Source organism: Lepidochelys kempii, chromosome 9 (assembly GCF_965140265.1).
Source record: "Lepidochelys kempii isolate rLepKem1 chromosome 9, rLepKem1.hap2, whole genome shotgun sequence".
Taxonomy (NCBI): Eukaryota; Metazoa; Chordata; order Testudines; family Cheloniidae; genus Lepidochelys; species Lepidochelys kempii.
In genome coordinates, this window is record NC_133264.1 from 3,293,350 (window position 1) to 3,315,943 (window position 22,594).

At 50.0% G+C, this 22,594-nt stretch overlaps 1 protein-coding gene across 4 annotated transcripts in view; it reads right to left on the reverse strand.

Annotated features, from left to right (window-relative positions):
- CCDC50 (coiled-coil domain containing 50) overlaps nt 1-16,847 on the reverse strand; it is a 56,357-nt gene extending 39,510 nt beyond the window's left edge. The window contains exon 1 of one of the 4 annotated variants that reach the window (XM_073359021.1): nt 16,425-16,843. In XM_073359021.1, coding sequence (XP_073215122.1) covers nt 16,425-16,473 — 49 coding nt within the window. In that variant the 5' untranslated portion in view covers nt 16,474-16,843. Of the gene's footprint in view, nt 1-16,424 lie in introns of all 4 variants that reach the window. The other 3 variants (XM_073359019.1, XM_073359023.1, XM_073359022.1) reach the window with 3 other exon arrangements.
- Between the last annotated feature and the right edge of the window lie 5,747 nt (nt 16,848-22,594).

Genomic DNA, 22,594 nt, shown 5'->3' on the forward strand with positions numbered 1-22,594 from the left:
CGGTCAATAGATCTGACCAGACACTGTCAGGTCCCCTTTTTGACCAGACTTCCCGGTTGAACACCAGACACCTGGCCACCCCAGTCTCAGCCCAGTGCCTAGTGGACAAACGTCCATTAGGAAAAGTACCTCTGCAGAGACTGGCCTCCTGACTGCCAGTCTCAGCAGACGTGGACTGGGCTACGGAGCATGAATTATGTTCTCTGCCCTAGAGTTAGTGTCTTCAGGTCAGGGTTAAGTGGCCAGGATCATGCTCTTCCTAGGCCAGTGTCAGTCCGGCACCTTTCACCAGCACCAGACTGGACACAAAACGCATATTTTGAAGTTAAAGCATCAGAGTAACAGTATTTCTTTTTAAACCCACCAGCCCTCCTCCCTCTGTGAAATGCTCTCTCTGAGCCTGCTTGTGAACACTCACTTCTGTCAATGTGACCTGCACACCAAGTCTTACAAAACTTCCCGCAGCTCAGTGCGCGTCTGCTGCACACACCCATAGCTCAAGGAGATGAGTTTTTCCATGGTCAAAACAGGAGACTGACAATCCCTAGGGTTCTCTGGAATAACAACGCTTGGATCCTGGAAAGAGAGATCGGCCTTTTTTATCCTCTGGAGTCAGAAAAACCGGTTCCTGGAAGGAGGAGTGGGGTGGGTGGGGAGGGGAGAGGAGGGGAGAATGGCTTTGAAATAAGACTTTAATACTTTCTCCTCTTTCCCTTCTGGCCCTGGGCCACAGAATTTAAAGACCCGAGCTGCTCAGGTTTTTGAAAATGACTAGTGACTTGGGGTACTTCTGTTTTGGGATGCCCAATCTGAGGCACTTAAAAGGAGCCAGATTTTCCAGGCTAGGTGCTCAGTGCTGGCTGAAAAATCAGTCCCCCTTAAGGGCAGTCAAATTGGGCTGCCAAAGTCACTAGACCCTCTTGAAAATCCTGAAGAGTGCCTCTTAGCACAAATGGGAAATGGTTCCAACCCCTAAGAGCTTACAACATAACTTCACCCAAAATGCAATGCGGGGGGGAGGGGCCGGGAAGAACGCAGGTGGGTGGCGAAGGAGGTTACAGGAACAAGATTATAATTACTCAGGAAACACTGGTACCTCCTGCATGGTAGGGTGGGAGACCCCAGCCAGCCCACCCAGGAGAAAGGTTTTGAGGAGTCATCGTTTTGGCTTATACCGGAAGAAACCTGCCCCCATCACTAACTGCAGCAGGCCTTTTGCAAGGTTGGATTTTTTTAATATTCTCACCAGGGCCTGATCCAGCCCACACGGAACTCAATGACCAAACCCCCATTCACGTCAGTGACTCAGGATCAGGCCCCCCAAGCATTATACTAAACCGATCAGTGATACAGCAGAGCACAGAGACGTTCTCCGAGGAGTCCAGGTTATCGTTGCCCAGCACCCCAGTGCAGATCAGAATTGGTAACATTTTACATCCCCTTTGCAGTCTACGCGAGGAGCAGGGAGGAGTGAATTGGGCACCGTGTGTACTGACCCCAGTCCTAGGAAATCCAAGAGCCCCCACTCAGTTCCGAAGGAAAGCAACAGGAGTTGAGGATGCTGAACGCCAAATAGCCTGCGGCTCCATCACGTGCACAAAACGGTCCCCCCAAAAATGTCACATGGAGATGATTAAGCAGCATTTTGTGTCTTCAGTGGATTAGCTCTGTACGACTTGGTGCCCACTGCCTACCTACCTTTAGGCTTTCATTTAACTTGTGAGTGCAGAATCAGGCCCTTCACAAAGAGAATCAGGGCACTTCTGTATGCACCCCAGTATATCTTACCCAGAGCACTAGGAACAGCTGCATGCCTGAAGGTTTGACAGCCACAGAGCTAATATCTCACTCAGTATTTGCACTCTTTGGGGCATTTACTTCCTCTGAACATGTTGTACTCTGGTGCATTTGCTTTCCTACATTAACTCGCTTTCTCTTCAGCATTTCCAAGTGACGTTGTGCCACGCAAGGGACATGCTGGACTTCCCCGACGGGCTGCGCTTCTCATTTCTGCTACATCCAAAAATAAATTCCTCACTCAAATAGCTGCTTTCTCTTCTAATCTGCAGGCCTGTCAGGCTCCAGTGCAACGCTTGGCAGCGCTCTGAAGAGACAGGGTCATGCATCTTGGATGCTTCGCCAGCATTTTTAAGCCCTCGACCGTGCAGCCTGGTGAAGGGGCTCACATGGCCACTCAGGAGAGAGATGCACAGACAGATGGAAAGGGGGATGGTAAAGAGTTCGCTGGATAACATGAAGTGTCAGCTCTCCCAACATGTCACCACTGGCTCAATCCTTAGAGGTAAAACTTAGAAAAAAATATAAGGAGGACAGGATTGAATGAACGAGAGAGCTCTCTATGCTCCTCTGGGAAAGATTATAGAGCTTCTTCACTGACTTCAGTAACGTCATTACAGATTATACAGACCCCGCTCTAGCGAGTATGGACAAGAGTTTTAGATGTGTGGATGTACACGTAAGCCCATATGTTCGAGATATTATGCAAACAGAATTGGCAAGATTTAGACATACCCTGGAGTGAGGACCTAGCGTGAGGTCAGAGTCGAAGATGACACCCAGGTTCCGGGACAGAGTGACAGGCAGAATGGTGCTATTGTCTACAGGGTTGTAGAAAGGACATAGCAGGCAGGGCTTGGGGCAGAGGGAGAATTAGGAGCTCTGGTTCAGCCACTTCGAGCTTGAGCTGATGGCTAGACATTCACAAGGAAGAGGCGCCAGAGATACAAGCAAAGATTTTACTTTGGACAGAAGGAGACGGGTCAGGAGTAGAAGGGTAGTTCTGGGAGTCGTCAGCACAGAGATGGTAGTTGAATGTGTGTTTGCAGATGAGATTACCCAGAGATAAGATGTAGCAAGAGAAGAGAAGGGGACCAAGGACAGAGCTCTAAGGAACCCGCACAGAAATCTGGAGAGGGGACGGGTAAGATCCCCAAAGGACATGCCGCAGGAGCAAAGGGAGAGGTAGGAGGAGAACCAGGAGAGGATAGAGTCACAGAAGCTCAGACAAGATTACAAGAAGAAGAGCTCAGCTGGTGATGTTGAATGCAGCTGACAGGTCAAGGAGGTTGAGCATGGAGTGCTGGTCCTGAGATGTGGCTGGGAAGATGTCATTCGAGGCTTTGGCAAGAGTGGCTTCAGCTGAGTGCAAGGGGCAGCAGCCAGACTACAGAAGGTCTAGGATGGAACTGGAGGAGAGAAACTCCAGACAATGACTAAACAGCATGTCCAGTCAGCTTGGAGATAAAAGGGAGATGGGGCAATAGGTGGAGAGCAAGAGGGGTCAAGGGTGTGTGGGTTTTCTACGATGGGAGAGGCTATAGCATTATTGTATTGTGAGGAGAAAGAGCCACACTCTAGTGAAAGGTTAAGGGGAAAACTGAGGAGCATAGAAGAGAGGTTTCTATTCAAAGCGGTGGGAGAGGCTGCCGCAGAACCCGTGGAGCGCTTTCTAGGAGTCACGCATGTCACATGTGGCCATCTCAGCCCATCTCTCTAGGAGCATTTCCGATGGGGACACGCTCTAGTGTCTCGTCCAGTCTAGCTGTAAAAGCAACATCCATCATGTCCTTTAGGAGTGGATTCTGCAGACCACATCTCACTGTCAAGAAACTTCTTAATATTCAGACCAAATGCTTCTTTTCTTAATTGTCTCTCATTAACTCTTGTTCTGGCCTGTTGTAGCACACTGAGTAATTCCCATCTCTCAGTGGTGCTAATATGCTTCAAATATCTGTAGACTTATGTCCCCTTCCCCCTTAGTCATCACTTAGCTGAACTCCACATAATTATGTCTCAACAGTTTCTCATAAGTCAATCCGTCCCCCGAGAATATTAGTTTGGTTCAAAGAAGTTGCTTGGTGTGGGGGAAGAAGGAGATAAACACTGCACCCACGCACATGTGGGCTCCACACTTTACCACACACGGTTTTCGAAACAGCCTGTAAAACGGAAGTTAATGGAAAGTGACTCACTCCTACCACACTTTCAGCTTTATCCCACATAGCGGTGACCACAGGGAAAGCTGTCAGCAGTGCACAGACTAAATCTACCACCATCACCAGCTCAAGCCAAAAAAGTTCAAGTTAGACTATTTTATTTGGACGGCAAAGAGTTGTTGGGTTAATTGGTTGTACCGTGGGTTAGCGCACAAATCAAATCATCATCAGGGCCCGATGCAAAGTTCACTGAGGTCAGTGGAACACTGCTGAGAGTCTTTGGATCAGGCTCCTTCAATACCTGCCTTCAGAGATCTCAAAGCTCATTACAAACACTAACTAGTTAAAAGAAAAGGAGGACTTGTGGCACCTTAGAGACTAACCAATTTATTAGAGCATGAGCTTTCGTGAGCTACAGCTCACTTCCTCAGATGCATATCGTGGAAACTGCAGCAGGAACAATACCTACTCCCACCCCAGGACAGTGGGGTGGGAGTAGATATTGTTTCATATTCTCTGTGTATATATAAAGCCTGCTGCAGTTTCCACGATATGCATCAGATGAAGTGAGCTGTAGCTCACGAAAGCTTATGCTCTAATAAATTGGTTAGTCTCTAAGGTGCCACAAGTACTCCTTTTCTTTTTGCGAATACAGACTAACACGGCTGTTACTCTGAAACTAACTAGTTAATCCCCACAATACCACCTGAGGCACGGTGCATTTAAAAGGCAGAGTAACTGATTCACAGAGAGATCCGTGAGGTCAGACAGTGCATCGGGGGCACAGACACTGGGATCAGAATGTAAGTTATTACAACCATAATAGCCGTATCGGGGCCCCATTGTGCGAGGCACCACACAAACACACGGTGACTCTCTATTATGATCCAAACAGACACGCCAGATAAAAGGGATGACAGACATGGACCTGGCACAAAGAGTCTGCACGATCTATCCAAGGGCACACAGGGAGTCTCTGAACCCAAATCTCCTAGGTACTAGTTCAATGTTTTAAGCATAAGAGCCGCCTCCCTTCCCCCAGAGGCTTTCATGTTTTGAGCTTGAGCTAAATCTAGATGAGGAAGCAAGTAGGCTGGTGTGAAACTGACCAGCTGTCTGGCAAATGGATTGTCAAGTTCATGCGCTGGGGACTAGCGCTGCGGGGAAGATGCTGCGTGAAGCGGTTCATCGGAGCGTTGCTGGCCTGGGTGTGAGAGTCACGTGAGCCTTGCAGAGGATTTGACCTGGGCTAGAAACACCTCGTTCCTTACGCCAGATACTTTTCTCTGAACAAACAGGCTCAACTCAGAAGTCTCCGAGACAACAAGAGGGCAAACCCTTGCAAAACAGGGCCATTTCCTTCTAAACTGAAAAGTATCACGGTCGCCCGCCTTCCTGCAGGCCCCATGGCCCTGCTTTTCCTGAAGTAGCCTATTACAGTCCAGGAGGAGAGGGGGCACCTGAGTCTTCCCTGCTCTCCTTTCAGGATCAGGGCAGGAGAGAGACTGCTTCCCTGAACCTGAGGCCTCACATACCTCATACTTAGGGCCCTTCGATTTGGTTATTATTTTATTTTTCCCAGGAATTTACCCATGTTTATTCCTGCAACAACAAAAATAGATGGAAATCAGTGGGAAAAAACTATTAATAATTTGTCTAGGAAAATATCTGGGTTATTTTGGTGGAGGGAAGGATGGGGGGGAAGCAATGATTAGATTAATGCTTTGATGAATGGAATTCAATGTGGTTTGCTGCAGAACTAAAACAGAATTCAAAAACACAACGCCACCTCTGAGTTTAAGAAAACAATATATCCCTAAATCACAAATGAAAACTTTTATTTGAATAAACAGTTTACTGTAGACTTAGAAGTATTAGGCTATAAATATTAACATTTGATACCTGGGCCACACCATTTGCAGCGCATACACTCAACTTCGTCCTTTTCTCCTGTTTTTGTTATTTTAAATTTTTTTCTTCCCATTTTAGTATGTCAGATCTTTAAATCGTTATCTGCTAACAGCTCGAAATGTGTACGTGGTGGGCGGGAGATTCATCAGTAGCTTCAGAGGTGCACACCCTTTAGAGCTTGTGTGCATCCCTGTTTGTTTATTGTGTGTATCCTGAGTCTAGACTAATACCTAGCCTTACTCAACAGGCAGCTTTGCCTATACACACAGACTAATGTATTATCGTAATACAGCTCTCTCATGCAACGTATTGTATTTTCACAATAAAACAAGTTATTTTTATATATTTGAATGATACAAACGTAGGGTGAAAATTAGAAAAAAAACAAATAAAACGTTTTGTAAAACCTGGGATTTTTTGGGTAGAAATCGGTTTAAACTGAAAACGATGGGGCTTACCCCTATTATACCATGCAGAAGCAAAGGAATCAACTGGCTGCTGCCTGCAGAAAACATTGGAGCCAGGGGTGAGCGTACCGACAGCCCTCAGCCAAACACTGTTCTTCCTTGCGCAATGTCCCTGGCTAGCTACAGACAATCCGTAGCACTGTCATGTGAAAAGGGGGGATGGGAGAAGACACTCGAGCCTGTTTGCTCAGGGAAAAGTTTTTGGAGTAAGGAACCAGTTGTTTCTAGCCCAGACCAAACCCTCTACAAGGCTCATGCAAATCTCACACCCAGGCCAGCAACGCTCAGATGAACAGCTTCACACGGCAACTTCCCCACAGCTCTAGTCACAGGCGTGATGAGTCCCAGCCAAGCCCCTACGGAATCTGTGCACTTCAGAAAACCAATTACTGTTCACCAGGGTCCGATGTGAAACAGTGCCCCGGATATGGAAGGCCCTATATAACCCAGAACATATCCCCCCGAGCCATCCAGTCCCCAAGCGCCGGCCTAGAGTGATTTCCAAGAAGAAGCCACGAAGCAGAAAACCACGACCCTGCACAGCGAACGCTAGAAGTCAGTCACCCAGACCCCAGCAACAGGTGCTTTAGCAATGACCTTGCAGATCTTCAACCGCTTGAACAACTGCTGTCCTGATGACACTAAAACTGACAGGCCAAAGCCTGCTTGCTCTGGCTTCAGAGAGACCAAAGTGAAACCTTAATGAGCAAGGTGTTTGGGTTTCCATACTGAACCTCTGAGAAATCCTAAGGAGATTCCCCGCTCCCATACCAATAATCTAAAATTCTGAACCTATTTCCAGTCCTGAAAGACACCAAGTTGTTTTCCCTCTACCCCCATTTACATGCAGACACACAACACAGGCCATAGGCCAGGGGTAGGCAAACTTTTTGGCATGAGGGCCACACTGGGTTTCTGAAATTGTATGGTGGGCCGGTTAGGGGAGGCTGTGCCTCCCCAAACAGCCAGGTGTGGTGTGGCCTGGCCCCCGCCCCCTAACCAACCCCTCCCGCTTCTCACCCCGATGGCCCCTCCCGGACTCCTGCCCATCCAACACCCCTTTTCCCTGTCCTCTAATGCCCCCCCCCCCCCGGGACCCCTGCCCCATTCACACCTCCCTGTCCCCTGGCCACCCCCAGAACCCTCGCCCCTGACTGCCCCCCTCCACCCCATCCAACCCCGCCTCTCACTCCTGACTGCCCTCCCAGCCCGGGACCCCTGCCCCATCCAACCACCCCTTCTCCCAGTCCCCTGACTGCCCCCGGAACCCCTGCCCCTGACTGCACCCCGCCGCCCCATCCAACCCCTCCTCTCCTTCCTGACTGCCCCCCCGACACCTGCCCCCATTCAACCCCCCTGTTCCCCGCCCGCTGACCGCCCTGACCCCATCCACGTCCCCTGCTCACCCCTCAAACTCCCCTGCCTTCTATCCACCCTCCCCACATCCCCCTTACCGCACTGCCTGGAGCACCAGTGGCCAGAGCACCAGCACAGAGCCAGCCACGCCGCCGCGCGGCACAGAGCCAGCCACGCCGCCGCGCGGCACAGAGCCAGCCACGCCGCCGCGCGGCACAGAGCCAGCCACGCCGCCGCGCGGCACAGAGCCAGCCACGCCGCCGCGCGGCACAGAGCCAGCCACGCCGCCGCGCGGCACAGAGCCAGCCACGCCGCCGCGCGGCACAGAGCCAGCCACGCCGCCGCGCGGCACAGAGCACCAGGTCAGGAGCTCGCAGCCCCGCCACCCAGAGCATTGCGCGGCGGCACAGTGAGCTGAGGCTGCAGGGGAGGGGGGAGAGTGGGAGAGGGGCCAGGGGCGAGCCTCCCAGGTCAGGAGCTCAGGGGCCGGGCAGGAGGGTCCCGCAGGCCGGATGTGGCCCACGGGCCATTGTCTGAGCACCTCTGCCATAGACAATCACTGAAAAGCCTGACATAAGCCAATAGCATCAGTAGATCTGGGCAGATTCCAAGAGAGATTGAGAGAAACAGAACCTCTGCTCCGTGACCCGGCATCTGCCGCCTTCAAAGTCAGCAGCTATGAGGATCTACTAGCGAGGGTCTCCGTGAAGGTCGGGGAAGCTGCAGCGGTCAGAGGGCAGGCGGTGGAGGGGGAGGAGAAAGGGGAAGACAGGGCTGATGCTCAGAACAAACTTGTATTCAATCATATAAAAGAGCTTTGCGCCGGGAGCCAGGCAGCCTGCCTGCACCGAGAAAACCCTGGCCAAGACAGAACATAGCCATACAAGCCCTTCCTGTTCCCCCAAGGCAGCAGCTGTGCCTGCCAGGGACACGTGTGGAGAAGCCAGTCAAGCTGGCATCGGCACAAAGAGCAGCTTTTGAAACTACAGCTCAGTGTTTGTAAAAAAAAGTCAAATGAGAGTCTTCAATGAGAGCGGAATTTGTAATGCAGCCATTGTCATGGCCACCCGCCCTGAAGAGCCGCACTGAAACAGTCAGGCCTTGTCTACACTGGGGGCTTAGCGGCAGAGCACACATGTGCTACACTGCTACTAAATGGCACTTGACCCAGGACAGCTTAACCCAGTTCCAAATTAGGGGACACAGCTGGCGACAAGCCTGGGGCCCAGAAAGGGTGGTTTATGTCAGAGGGCAGGTACCTGTTGGAAACAGGAGGGGGAAACAAATGACCAGAGCTGGCACAGGGGATTGGAAGTAGGCTCCAGAGCTGTTCACCGGTTCAGATCCACTTGGCATCATAAGGCAGCACATGAACATTTTAAATCAAGCAGGGAGGTTTTTTCAAAAGATCTGCTCTAGGCGTTATTCCGGGGGAGTTCTGTGGCCTGCGTTGTACAGGAGGTCAGACCAGAGGATCACAGTGGTGCCTTCTGGCCTTGGAATCTATGCTGCGTTCTCCTTGCTGCCTGGTCAGCGGCCTGGGTCTCTGTCCCAGACGGCAGGTGTCTGCGTCACAAAGCCAGTGGCACAACTCGCAGCCTGGCAGAGGCAGCAGCAACCAAATGGACCACAGGGACTCGACTATCCTGGAAAGAGAGGTGGCATCTTTGCAGCTCTGGGGGATCCCTGTGGGTCTGTCTACACTGCAAAGTAAGCCAAGGGTTAGGGGAACTCGAGTTAGCAGACCCTGGGTTTGTTAGCCTAGGGCTTGAGCATCTACACTCATCTGCAACCCCAGGGCAGGAATTCCTGAACCCTGGGTCCCAGCATCTGCATTGCATTTGCTAAGTCCAACCACCCATATCCCAGACTTCCTAGCGCCCTCCCAAAATGTGGTCATTCTAGCCCTCTGTTCATGGTGCAACCACCTAGCTTGGCTGTCCAGAGGACAAACAAAGTCAGCCCATGCGATACTTTTGGCAGACTCCTAGAGCACAAATCCAACAAGGCAGCATCTACACTGCTTGAACCATAGATCCCAGACTGACTCAGGGTCAGACTCTCCATTCCTGTAGGGTCCTGGGTCCTTGGACCAATCCCTGACTTAACTGGATTTGTGTGTAGGCAGAAGGAGGGTTAAGCTTGAGCCTGAGCTCAAACCCAGGGCTTACTCTACAATGTAGACGTGCCCTAAGAGATAACAGTTTGGATCCTGCCAGTGACACCCTGGCTCCAGCCCACCTGCGCCCCTTAGGATACACGTGTGTACTGCATCCATGAGTTGATATGAAGTGGCTAAAGCAGATTGAAACAAGGTGAGGAGCTGTGGAGAAGGGCTGGTTACTTAAGCCAGGGAAATGTGTTTTTCCCTACACACAATTCCCTTGCTTTAACCTCTGGTATTATGCTAGGGGATGGGGATCAGTCTGGCATGCAACTACTTGCATCACAAGTCAGTTTCATAAGTAACTGATTAGGAATAATTGTCTATCTCCAGCATGCTTTTGTCCCAGAGGTTGTCAAAAAGGCCTCATGAAGTATGCATATGGATCTTTTCACTGCCACCGTGCAGCACCTCTGGGATGGAAACTGACAGCGGACAAACAGCGCACAGTAACATTGCCCAGCAGCTCAGGGCTGGGAAGGAAAAAGACTGTTTCCTCTTAAAACAGCAAATATGAACCCAGGCAAGAAATAGCTCAAGACGAAACTTGGCCAGGCACCGCATCTAACATGACTACTTTGGATAAATATTATTATGGTTTCTTTAGTGACCACAATGGTCAGAAACTGCACTTTGCATCTCGTCTAAAAGATGGCAACTCCAACAACAAAGTGGCTTCTAATACCGGGCTGAAGCACTGAGGCCTAGTCTACACTGGAAGAGGCTTGCCAGGATAGCTAGGTAGAGGCAGCTTCTACCGACAAAAGCGTTCCGGTGTAGCCTATACCAGCTCCCCAAAAGAAATAAGTTATACCGCCACAAAAGTGATTTTGCTGGTATAGCTGCATTTAGGGCTGTTACGGCTTTTAATATCAATGAAAAAAAAAATCAAACCCTGAACTGATATTACTACTGATTCACAGATTCTAAGACCAGAAGGGACCTCAGTCATAATCTAGTCCAGAGGTGGGCGAAATACGGGCTGCGGGACCGTCCTGCCCAGCCCTTGAGCTCCTGGCCGGGGAGGCTAGCCCCCAGCCCCTCCCCTGCTGTCCCCCCCCTCCCCAACAGCCTCAGCTCGCCGTGCTGCCAGCGCTCTGGGCGGCGGGGCCGCAAGCTCCTGCCGGGCAGCACAGTGGTGTGGCTGGCTCTGGCCGGGAGGCGTGTATGCCAGTCCTTGTGCTCTGAGCGGCATGGTAAGGGGGAGGGGGGAGGCGCTTGGATAAGGGACAGGGAGTTCCAGGGGGCAGTCAGGGGACAGGGGGTGGTTGGATGGGGGGTGGGGTCCCGGGTGGCCTGTCAGGAGACAAGGAGCAGGGGGGGTTGGATGGGTCGGGGGCTCTGAGGGGGGCAGTCAGGAGGCGGGAAGTGGGACAGGGTGGGGGCTAAGCTGTTTGGGGAGGCACAGCCTTCCCTACCTGGCCCTCCATACAGTTTTGGAACCCCGATGTGGCCCTCGGGTGAAAAAGTTTGCCCACCCCTGACCTAGTCTGACCTCCTGCAGAGCAGAGGCCAGAGAGCACCCCCAAAGTTATTCCCAGAGCAAATCTTGTAGAAAAAACATCCAATCTTGATTTTAAAATTGCCAGTGATGGAGAATCCACCATGACCCTTGAACTGTTCTAGTGGTTAGTTACCATCGCTGTTCAAACCGTACACCTTGTATCCTACCTTCAACTTCAAGCCATTGGATCTTGTTATACCTCTGTCTGCTAGATCAAAGAACCTGTTACTAAATATTTGTTCCCCTATCTATGTACTGCTAGACACGAGGAGCTCAATCTATTTAGCTTAACAAAGAGAAGGTTAAGGGTGACTTGGTCGCAGTCTGTCGCTATAAGGCATGGTTACTCATTTTTTAAATCATTCTCACGGCTTTTCTCTGAACCCTCTCTGATTTAGAACATCCTTCTTGAATTGTGGGCACAAGAACTGGACACAGTATTCCAGCGACTCCTACTCAAGATTCCCCAGTTTACATATCCCAGGTTCACATTAGCCCTTTTGGCCACAACATCACACTGGGAACTCATGTTCAACTGATTACCCAGAACTCCCAAATCTTTTTCAGAAAGCATCACCCATCCTGTAAGTGTGGCCTACATTTTTTGTTCCCAAAAGCACACATTTACATTTAGCTGTGTTAAAATGCATATTGTTTGCTTGCATCCAGCTTACCGAGCAATCCAGATCAGTCTATCAGTGACTTGTCCTCTTTGTTATTTGCCACTCATCCAATTTTTGTGTCATTTGCAAACTTTATCAGTGCTGATTTTGTTTTCTTTCAGGTCACTGATGAGTGCCATGAACAGATCCTTGCAGGACCCCAGTAGAAACACACCCACTCGATGATAATTCCCCATTTACAATTGTATTTTGAGAGAACTTTTCATTCATTTAGTGTGTGCCAAATTAGTTTTATCCATCAAAATGTTGTGGGGTACCAAGTCAAAATGCCTTGCAGAAGTCTAAGTATATTTCACCAATGCTATAACCTTCATCAACCAAATTTGTGGTCTCATTTAAAAAAAAAGTAGACCCTGTCAAACTAGCTTCCTATTTTCCATAAACCCATGTTGATTGGTATTAATTATATTACCCTCCTTTAATTCTGCCCTATGTAAGCCACTCCCTTATCTTGCCCAGGATCAATGTCAGACAGACAAGCCTCTAATTACCCAGATCATCCCATTTACTCTTTTTAAGTGTCGGCAAAAGTGACCTGGCTTTAGTAAGAAGTCATCTGCAGATTTGAATAACCAGCACCACTTCCTGCAGCATCTAGCTAGATTATCCATCCGAGGACAGAATCAGCTTAACATTTTTTAGCTTAGAAGAGATTTTATATGACCGCAGCACTAAAACAGTGACGATACCCTTATTCTTCCAAGCAGTACCAGGGCATCTTATTGTCACAATGACTAGACCCTCAGCGATAGTTCTCATCTGGGGGAGAGTTAAGAAATAAAGAAACCGAAGCAAACAGAGTAGCAAAATGGTCTTCCAAACCGTTAATGAATCACCACACTGACCTGTGTCCAAAATAAACAGAGTGGACATTTCTCCAAAAGGACGGACAGTGATTTTCTGCCTCTGGAACAAATATTTCCCTGGTTATGGAAGCTGTTCTGTTTCTTCCCTTTGTCTGGTATCATAAGCAGATGCTAGAAACAGCGAGGTCAGTAATGAAGCAATCTATTCTAAACAGAGCGCAACTGGGGTTCAGCGCTTTCCATCAGAATAAAACCTGATGAATTATGTTCCCAGTAAATTAAAGGTATTTGACTGAAACTTTAACACGGCTGTTACTCTGAAACCTGTGTTCTGTAGTCTGTATTCGCAAATAGAAAAGGAGTACTTGTGGCACCTTAGAGACTAACCAATTTATTTGAGCATAAGCTTTCGTGAGCTACAGCTCACTTCATCGGATGCATACTGTGGAAAGTGTAGAAGATCTTTTTATACACACAAAGCATGAAAAAATTGGTGGATTTGTGCTGGAAATGGCCCACCTTGATTATCATACACATTGTAAAGAGAGTGATCACTTTAGATAAGCTATTACCAGCAGGAGAGTGGGGTGGGGGGAGGTATTTTTTGCATCCGATGAAGTGAGCTGTAGCTCACGAAAGCTTATGCTCAAATAAATTGGTTAGTCTCCAAGGTGCCACAAGTCCTCCTTTTCTTTTTACAGAACACAAAGGCTCCACCTACCCTGCACATTTTAGCCATGTTGTAACACTCCATAATCAAATTGTTATTTGGCACTAAGGGTGAAATATTGGCTCTACTGAAATCAGTGGGAGTTTTGCCATTAACTTAAGTGGGCCAAGATTTCACCCTGAATGCTACCATTCTCTATTGGCAATAAACAGAAGCTTTAACACAAAATTCTTAGGGTTTGGCCTGTTTCCCCTCCATCTACTCAAGTTTTTAAGACTAAACTGGATCTTCAAGTGTATGCTTGCTATTTTGTATTAACTATGAAACAAATACTATTGGCTACAGACTTGGAAACATGTCTAAGATGTTTTGAATGGATGTAGACAGTAATTACAACATTCACCACTTTCAGTAACACTGGTGTAAATCCAGAGTAACTCCTTCGACTGGTGACGTTACTAAAGATTTGCTCTGTTGTAAGCAGGAACAATATCTTCCCCGTAAACAGTACTTTTCATCTGAAGACCTCAGAGCATTTTTAATAATGCCCAACAGCACCCTTTTGAAGTAGGCAGGTATTGTTATCCCTGCTTTCCAGCTGGAGAAACTGAGTCACTGACTGTTTGAGCTGGGCACTGAACCCAGAGCTCCCAGTTCCCAGGCCTTTGCTACAGTTACTAGATCACGCTCACTCTGAGTAAGAGTTAAACTAATTTTCAACAAAAAAACAAAAAATGTGGTTGTTGTCCTTCTAGAACAATGCAAACCCAAGAAAGCCCTGAGAGGTAAAATCCCAGCTACACTGCAGTCTAGTTAAAAGGAAAGGAGGACTTGTGGCACCTTAGAGACTAACAAATTTATTTGAGCATAAGCTTTCGTGAGCTAACCGCTGCAGCTGAGCACAGATAAGACCTGTGATGCTAGAGGACTGGGTTACCACATGGCTAGTCCAGACACAGGCAAAAACACATTTGGCCTTGCAGCAGGGGCAGGACTGACCCATGTTTTACCCACGTCTTTGAACCATGACACACCGGGCACCCTTAAAACGTGGTTAAATCTCACAGCATGCATGGGACCACAGCGTGTTTTAACTAGATCCTGGGCACCATTCATTTGACAACGTGCTTTGCCCCAAAAGAGGAAGAATTAACCTCTTCGCCCTCCACAGTTCTGCCTTTCCCCCTCTGTTCCCAAGGCTGGGCCCTTAACTTGCTGGTGGCAAGGGCTGTGAAGAGCAGATTTGCATATCAATAGCATGAACGGGCTCCCAGCTACTGCACAGCCAGGCTTATTGTCTGCCATGCTGAAGCCCCCCGCTGCCCTCTCTCCACACCCCCCCACTTCCACAGGGACACTAATAAACCCGGGGCCGCTCCCCGGACCCACACAGAAGCTCTGCGGCGTTCAGCGAAGGAGAAGCGCGGCTGGTCCGGTCTGCGGCCAGCGGAATTGGAAGTGACCCGCAGATCCCGAGGAAGCTGAAAGCAGCGCCTGGTTTGCCTCTGCCGAGTCCCATCCCCCTCCCGTCCCCGTTTTAGGGCCGGTAAAAAAACAAACAAACAAAAAAACCCCCCATCCGACCTAAGTTTAAACCAACACCGGTAAAAAGGGCTCTGAACCAAAAGCCGGATCTCCCCACGGGCTCCCTCCATCGCTGGAGCGCCTGATCTTCACCAGCTTGTGACCCCCCCCAGTCCTGGTAGCCCAAAGGGGTGCCGCAAAGCCACATCGGATGCCACGGACGGGGGGGGCTGGGGCTGGGTTTCTGTTCGCCAGCCACAGGCACCCTGAACCAAACCGGGGGGAGGCGTTCATGGCCAGCCGCCCCCCCGGATCGGCGCCGGGAGGCTGGGCGAAGCGGTTTCCATCACAGGCGGGGTGTGCAGCTTGCTTCAGGGGCCGCCAGCACAGGAGGGGGGGGGGTCACATTTCACAACAGCACAAGACACACGCTGACCCACACACACACTCTCTCTCCCCATTCATCCCTGGCCGCTCCTCTTTTCGCCCGCAGAAACAGTCACACACACACACACACACCCCGAAATGTGTGTGTAGTTTGTGTGTACACCCCCCACCCCCCCCCGAAATGTGTGTGTAGTTTGTGTGTACACCCCCCACCCCCCCCCGAAATGTGTGTGTAGTTTGTGTGTACACACACACCCCCCCCCGAAATGTGTGTGTAGTTTGTGTGTACACACACACCCCCCCCCGAAATGTGTGTGTAGTTTGTGTGTACACCCCCCACCCCCCCCGAAATGTGTGTGTAGTTTGTGTGTACACCCCCCCTCCCCCCGAAATGTGTGTGTAGTTTGTGTGTACACCCCCCCTCCCCCCGAAATGTGTGTGTAGTTTGTGTGTACACCCCCCCTCCCCCCGAAATGTGTGTGTAGTTTGTGTGTACACCCCCCCTCCCCCCGAAATGTGTGTGTAGTTTGCGTGTACACCCCCCCTCCCCCCGAAATGTGTGTGTAGTTTGTGTGTACACCCCCCCTCCCCCCGAAATGTGTGTGTAGTTTGTGTGTACACCCCCCCTCCCCCCGAAATGTGTGTGTAGTTTGTGTGTACACCCCCCACCCCACCCCCCGAAATGTGTGTGTAGTTTGTGTGTACACCCCCCACCCCACCCCCCGAAATGTGTGTGTAGTTTGTGTGTACACCCCCCCTCCCCCCGAAATGTGTGTGTAGTTTGTGTGTACACACACACCACCCCCCCCCCCCCACACACACACAGAAACTCCACCACTTCCCAGGGACGCCCGAGCCCCGCACAGCGGGTGGGGTGGGGGGGGATCCAACCTGCGGCTGACCCCTGGCTCGCTCCCCGAGGCGGGGAGAACCCCCCACCCCGCCTGCCGGCTCGGCTCGGCTCGGCTCGGCTCCGGGGGGGGGGGGCGGCCTTACCTTCCTTGACGCCCGGCAGCTTGGACTGGTCGATGCCGATCTCAGCCATGTTGGGAGCTCTCGCTCTCCCCTCCTCCGGCTCCGGCTCCGGCGGCGGGGCCCGGGAGCGGGGCGCTCCGCCCGGCGCGGGGAGCGGCAGGCCGCGGGGATCGATCCCGCGCAGCTCTGGCTGGGGCTGCCGCGCTCGGCCCCGGCGGGAGGGGTGGGGGGAGGGGGAGGGGGAGGGAAGGCAAAGCACAGCCGCGGAGCGCTCCCCCTCCCCCCCCTCCTCCAGCCCCCCCCCGCCCCAACCGCCGCGGGGCGATTAACGCCTCCCTCCGGCCCGCGCTCCCCCGCACCCGGAGCCGGGAGCCTGACGCGGTGCGTTCTGTACGGAGAGAGACACGGGACAGAAAGCGGCGCGGCAGGTTCCCTTCGCCCGTCCGAGTCATACCCCCCAGGAGAGCAGCACGGGGCTCCCTCCCCGGCGGCGCAGACCAGGACTGCGTGGGAGCCTGGGTTTTTGATCCTATGCGTGAGCATTTTGGGTAGAGAGGGGGCTGCAAATGACACCCCCACGGTCACGTCTGGGTTGCAATCGGCTGGCACCAGAATGGGCTGGATTTCTGGCTTTGCAGCTTTAGATTAGTTTTCTTTTTTTAATTATTATTATTATTATTATTATTTTGAACAAAGCTGGGAGGAAAGACGGGAGGGGCAAGCGACCAGAAAGCTCAACCAGAGACATAAGGAACACAAGCGGCAACAAAGCTCTGATGTGGATCCAAACGCTGCCACCATTTCATAGAACCACAGGCGATGAGGGCTGGAGGAGACCCCAGGAGGTCATCTAGTCCAGCCCCCTTCCCAAAGCAGGACCAATCCCCAATCTGAGTGTGTTTTTGTTCCCATCCTGTCTAAATGTAATGTAGTTAATTCAGAACCACAGCACAACTAGAAAATTGAAGGTTTTTTTTTTTTTGCATTTGTACAGCCGCTTTAATGCAAAGAGCTTGAAGTTTATATTTAAGCTTGGATTTTTATCAGTAAACGTGGGTTTGTCATCAGTTTCACCGTACACACACACACACACACAAACTGATGACAAAACATTTCCATTGATAAGAATCAAAATGTACAGATAGGCAAAGGAAGCAAAATGCTACTTGAGAACTTATTAGAGTCAAAATCCAGTGACTTAGACTTTTGAAATATTGCTTGTTACAAATGGACTAGTGAATGAATGGTAAAACCAGGTGTGATTTGTTGGGTTAAGGATAGTTATATATACCTTGTATATTTTGACATCGTGATGTTGTCAATTTGCTTTTACCAGTTTATAAAGCTTTAACTTTTTGAATCTCAGCATCTATTGTCATTAAATAACTGTCTGACATAATTTTGCATAATTGCATAATTTTCCACAACTGGATACCTGCACACATGGTGCTTAGGTTGTTGCTATTGTTATGAGCTTGTTATGGGGTGAGTTAAAACCCCATTGAGACTGAAAGGTGTGAACTCAGCATTCAGTTAACATAACTGTGAGCATAAACTCCCACCTAAAACAAAGGGTGTGTGAACCCAGAGGCCACTCAAGACAATCTGCCGTCCTAGACAATACTTCAGTGTACCGCCCCGCCCCCCCGACACACCCACCATTCAAATTTGGCATGGCCGCCCCTCTATGATGACAGAGAAGCAGCTGGGCCAAATTTAAGTAAGTGGCAATGTGATCCGGTTCACTGAGGTGCCACGCCACCCCGGTTTGGCTCAACCGCTCATCTGCCATGACAGACAGAGAACTAGGCCAAAGTTGAGTGAATGGAGTTGTCGCCTGGAGCACTGGGTCACAATGCCATTCAAATCTGTGGCCAGAACCAGCTGCCGTGAAATCTATGGCCCTAGGCAGCTTCCTAGCTTGCATATAGCTAGTGCAGCCTCTCTGCGAACCCATCCAGGAGCATTTACCTACGCGCTGGTTTGGGTGGGTGTGTGTGGGAGGAGAGATCCCACAAGGACTCAGGGCTTGTCTACACTTAAAAGGCAGCGGTGGTGCAGCTGTCGTGCTTCAGTGAAGACACTACCTACGCTGACGGGGGAGCTTCTGTTGCCGTTGGTAATCCCCTGCCCCGAGAGGCAGCAGCCTTATTGGCGGGAGAAGCCTTAGTCATTTCCACTCTGGGAGGTAGATCGGTATAACTGTGTCGCTCAGGGGCATGGATTTTCCACACGCCCGAATGACGGCGTTATACCGACATGAATTGCTAGCGCAGACCAAGCCTAAGATCAGACCAGACAAGACCAAAGGGAGAGGGAGAGGCAAGACAACCAAGCAGGAGCCTGTAAGCACAGTGTGACCCTCGAAGAAGCAAGAGAGAGAGCTTTGGGGTGTGATGGTAGCTAAAGAAGCTTGAGGGCTGTAAGCTAAGAAACTGCTCTTGTTGTTCTTGTTTCCTTCTGTGTTCAGAGAAGCAGAATTCAGTCCGTTCCTTGTCAATAGCAAGATTGCACCAAAGAGCACACCAGACTCCATCAGTTCCTGCAGCCAACTGGAACACCCGCAGGCCCTAAACTTTGACCAGCTGCTCATGTCAAAAAGGACAGCACTGTTTTAAGTCCACAGTTCTGCCACTTGTTCCATGGAGACACTCTCCTGCCGTAGTCTTCACTGATTTCCTAGGGCCACATGAGGCCAAGGGGCCAGCCAGTTGCTGGATTAGGGCCCAAAATACCAATATCAAACCATCAGACATGAAAGAATCAAAAGCTAATTTAACTGTTGTCAGCAGCTACCATATTAGTGCCACTGGGCCCTGAAGTGACTTAGGCCTGTTACAAGAGTGCTCTGTGCCTGTATATATGTAAATAAGTAATCGATAAAGTGCTGGTAGATGGAGCTCAAAGATATGTAGCATAGTTCTGGGGTGGGCAGAACCCATATAATTTATGCACTGGGCCTAGCTTCCTTGGTGCAGCTCTTTACATCCACTCTCAACAGCCTGGATCCCACAAGTCTTGCTGTAGCAAGGATATAATATCTGCGGAGACCCCCCAGAGACCCGATGTGGTGACACAAGGCACTGCAAAAGACATCGGGAAATAATATGCTCTCAGGCTGCATCCGGCAGGCAAAACAAAGCATTTCCTTTGCAACTGCTCCATCAGTGTCCTGCTTCTTTGCGCTGGATGCTGAAATATATATTTAGATAAGACCTCTGAGAAAGGAAAAGGGAACTAATCATCTGGAATGCGCAGGAAATCTAAGAGATAATGAAGAGAACATGACCCGAGGGCCTCCAGGTGGGGATGAATTGAATAGTACCAAGGAAACAGGTTGATGTTCAGAGTTTGCTACAGACTGCCAGCAGCATTGTAATAACAACTTACGGCTCTGTCGTGCTTTTCGTCCTGCAGGATCCCAAAGCGCCTTACAAGCGAAATACTGGAAGCGCTGGTCCCCTGTTCAGTATTAGGGTTTGTCTCCGTGTACAGCACTACTGCAGTCCTCTAGCCAAGACGCTCCAGAGCTGATGGGAGAGCTTCTCCCGCCAGCGTAGTTAATCCACCTCCCTGAGAGGCAGGAGCTGTGTTGATGGACGTAGTCCTCCTGCCAGCATAGCCCTGTCTACATGGGAGGTTAGGTCGGTATAAGTACCTCGCTCAGGAGTGTGGAAAATCCAGACCCCTGAGCGACATAGTTCTACCCCGTATGTCCGTAGTGTAGACCTGGCCTTGGTTGCTTCTGGGTGGAGCGCTGCAGTTACTCCCCGGAGGGATGGAAACAAATGGTTACAATACAAAATGAAATCATAAAAAATGTGAACTATGGCCCACACTTATCAGCAGCAACCTTTCCTATCTTATAAGGCAGATCTCCCACCCTCCCGCCGAGTTCAGTCTGTTACAGAGCTGGCTGGATTCCCAGGAATCAGGATCTGTCTTTCACAAAACATCCCCGCAGAACAAGATGTCTCCTCAGTGAATGAGTGCAGAGAGTCTTTCTCCACCCTGTGACGTACTGAACCCATCTTTTGTCTTCATCCACTGGCAGGGAGATCCCCGTCTCCTGTAATGCTCCTTTTTACCTCCAAGTGGTTTTGATTGTTTGCAACTGTTTTTGACAGTTTTCCATTGACTGTTCTGGGATGGGGCAAGACAATTGAACCTTGCATTACATCACCAGCTGACCAGGGAGGGGTGACAACTCCCTCCCACTTGGATGGCTCATCATGAGACAGATGCATCCCTAGTGACTTACTCCAAGGCCATAAGGCATAATTTGTGACTATTGAAAACATTACCCGCACACTTATCTCACAATGATTATGAGTATTGATAAGTTACAAGCTTTCAGTAGAGGCCTCACATACTACCCTTCGCAGATAAATACATGAACGTGGTATATTAGGGGTATTGAGTTTGCCCGGTCTCAAACAGAACTTGCTTGTAAAGAACAATGAACCCTTTGCCCATCAGCACCAATGGGCCTCTGTGTCACAGATGGATGTTAGCCGCATCATTTAATGCACCTAGAAGGCACTTAGGCCCAGCAGAAGTTAGGAGCCTAACTATCCTTCAGGATCTGGACTTTAGATGTCACAGTATTGGAACCTGTAGAGAACAGAATTTTGTGATAGTAGGTGGTGGAGAGGGGTCCACAGTTTGCACCCAGACTGTTGCAAACACTGCCTGGTTCTGGACAAAATTTTAATAAACTGTAGATACATTTAGAGAAAGTTCAACGGGGCTGAAATCAGTGCACTGGACACCAGGCAATGGGGTCAATTCAATTTATGGAGGGGCTCTCACCATATTCCAGCCTGAATAATTACTCAACCCTCTTAAAATCCCACTGGTATTTTCAGCTGAGAAAGTTATTTTCACTTCTCCTCCTAGACCCATCTCCCACTGCGCAGTACGGCTGGCAGATATGTTCCCCCTACCCCATGCCTACACCACCACCACCCAGAAGTGACTGCTTTGCAGTGGTGGCGAATGGGCAGTTTTGTCCACAGTAGTCTCTAGATCCCAGGTTTGGGTGCCCAAGTTTTTGCACATACAAAAATTCCAGTTGACACAAACTCAAAGTTTTGTGCCTGCAAAAATTTTCCCCGGATTTAAGAAGCCCTGTTTCCCCTTTCCATGTCTAATACGCGCTCACACACACACACACACACACACACTGTATTCAAAGAACATTATTAAGGTTGCAAAGTCAAACATTTACAAGTGAGGAAATGCCAGAATGAAGGTTGCCCATGCAACCCGAACTCAGCCCTCTTTTGCATAAGCATTATGATAGTCTTTAATTATATGGTCACATACTATTTTTCCACAGGACCCTGCCTCATTCAGTGCACTGGATGGATGATGCTCACATAATGAGCAGCTATTCAATAAATGGTTTTATCCTCACGGTTCAATGTATGAACTGAGGCCTTATTTACTGCTCACTCTTCAAGCCCTGTTCTACATACAGAACGACTAATTTGGCTTTTCTATGGTGCTCACTGCTATAGGAGCTGAATGCTCCACAATCATTAGTTAATTATCTCACAACAGCCCTGTGAGATAAATGGGTGTGATTAGCCCCACTTTCCAGGGCAGAACTGAGGCTCAAAGAGATAAAGGTCAAGAATGTCCACTAATTTTGGGTGACTAATGTGAGATTAGGGCCTGATTTTTCAGAGTACTCACCTTGATCTAGCACTCCAAAGCACAGCTCCCAGCTCCCATTGACTTCAGGTGCAGCTGTGAGCGCTCAGCACTTCTGCACATCAGAACCCAGGATCTGAAGTCAGGCACTCAGAAAACGAGGAACACATCTTCCTACCCCTGACTCCGGGCCCTGGCCCTTCTAGTTTGTTCCTGTCCCAGTCCTCTCTCTTCCCTCAATCACAGCTCTTCCTCCCAGTCCTCCTCCACCCAGGACCAGGCTGCTTGCTCCACTAGTCCCAGTGTCTCCCTCCAGGATCCCCATGAGAGAGTCAGTATTCTCCCCACCCTGACTCCCAGTCTCCCTCCTCAGGTTCCTCACCCCGGACTCCCCTCCGGGCTGATTGCTCAGCCAGGCCCAGTCTCCTCTCCCAGGCTCCTAGACTGAATCTACTCCTTCTCCCCCAGCCCCCCCTACAGGTCTAGCTCTTGTTCCCACTGCAGTCCAGCCATGCTTCCCCCTCAAAGGGAGC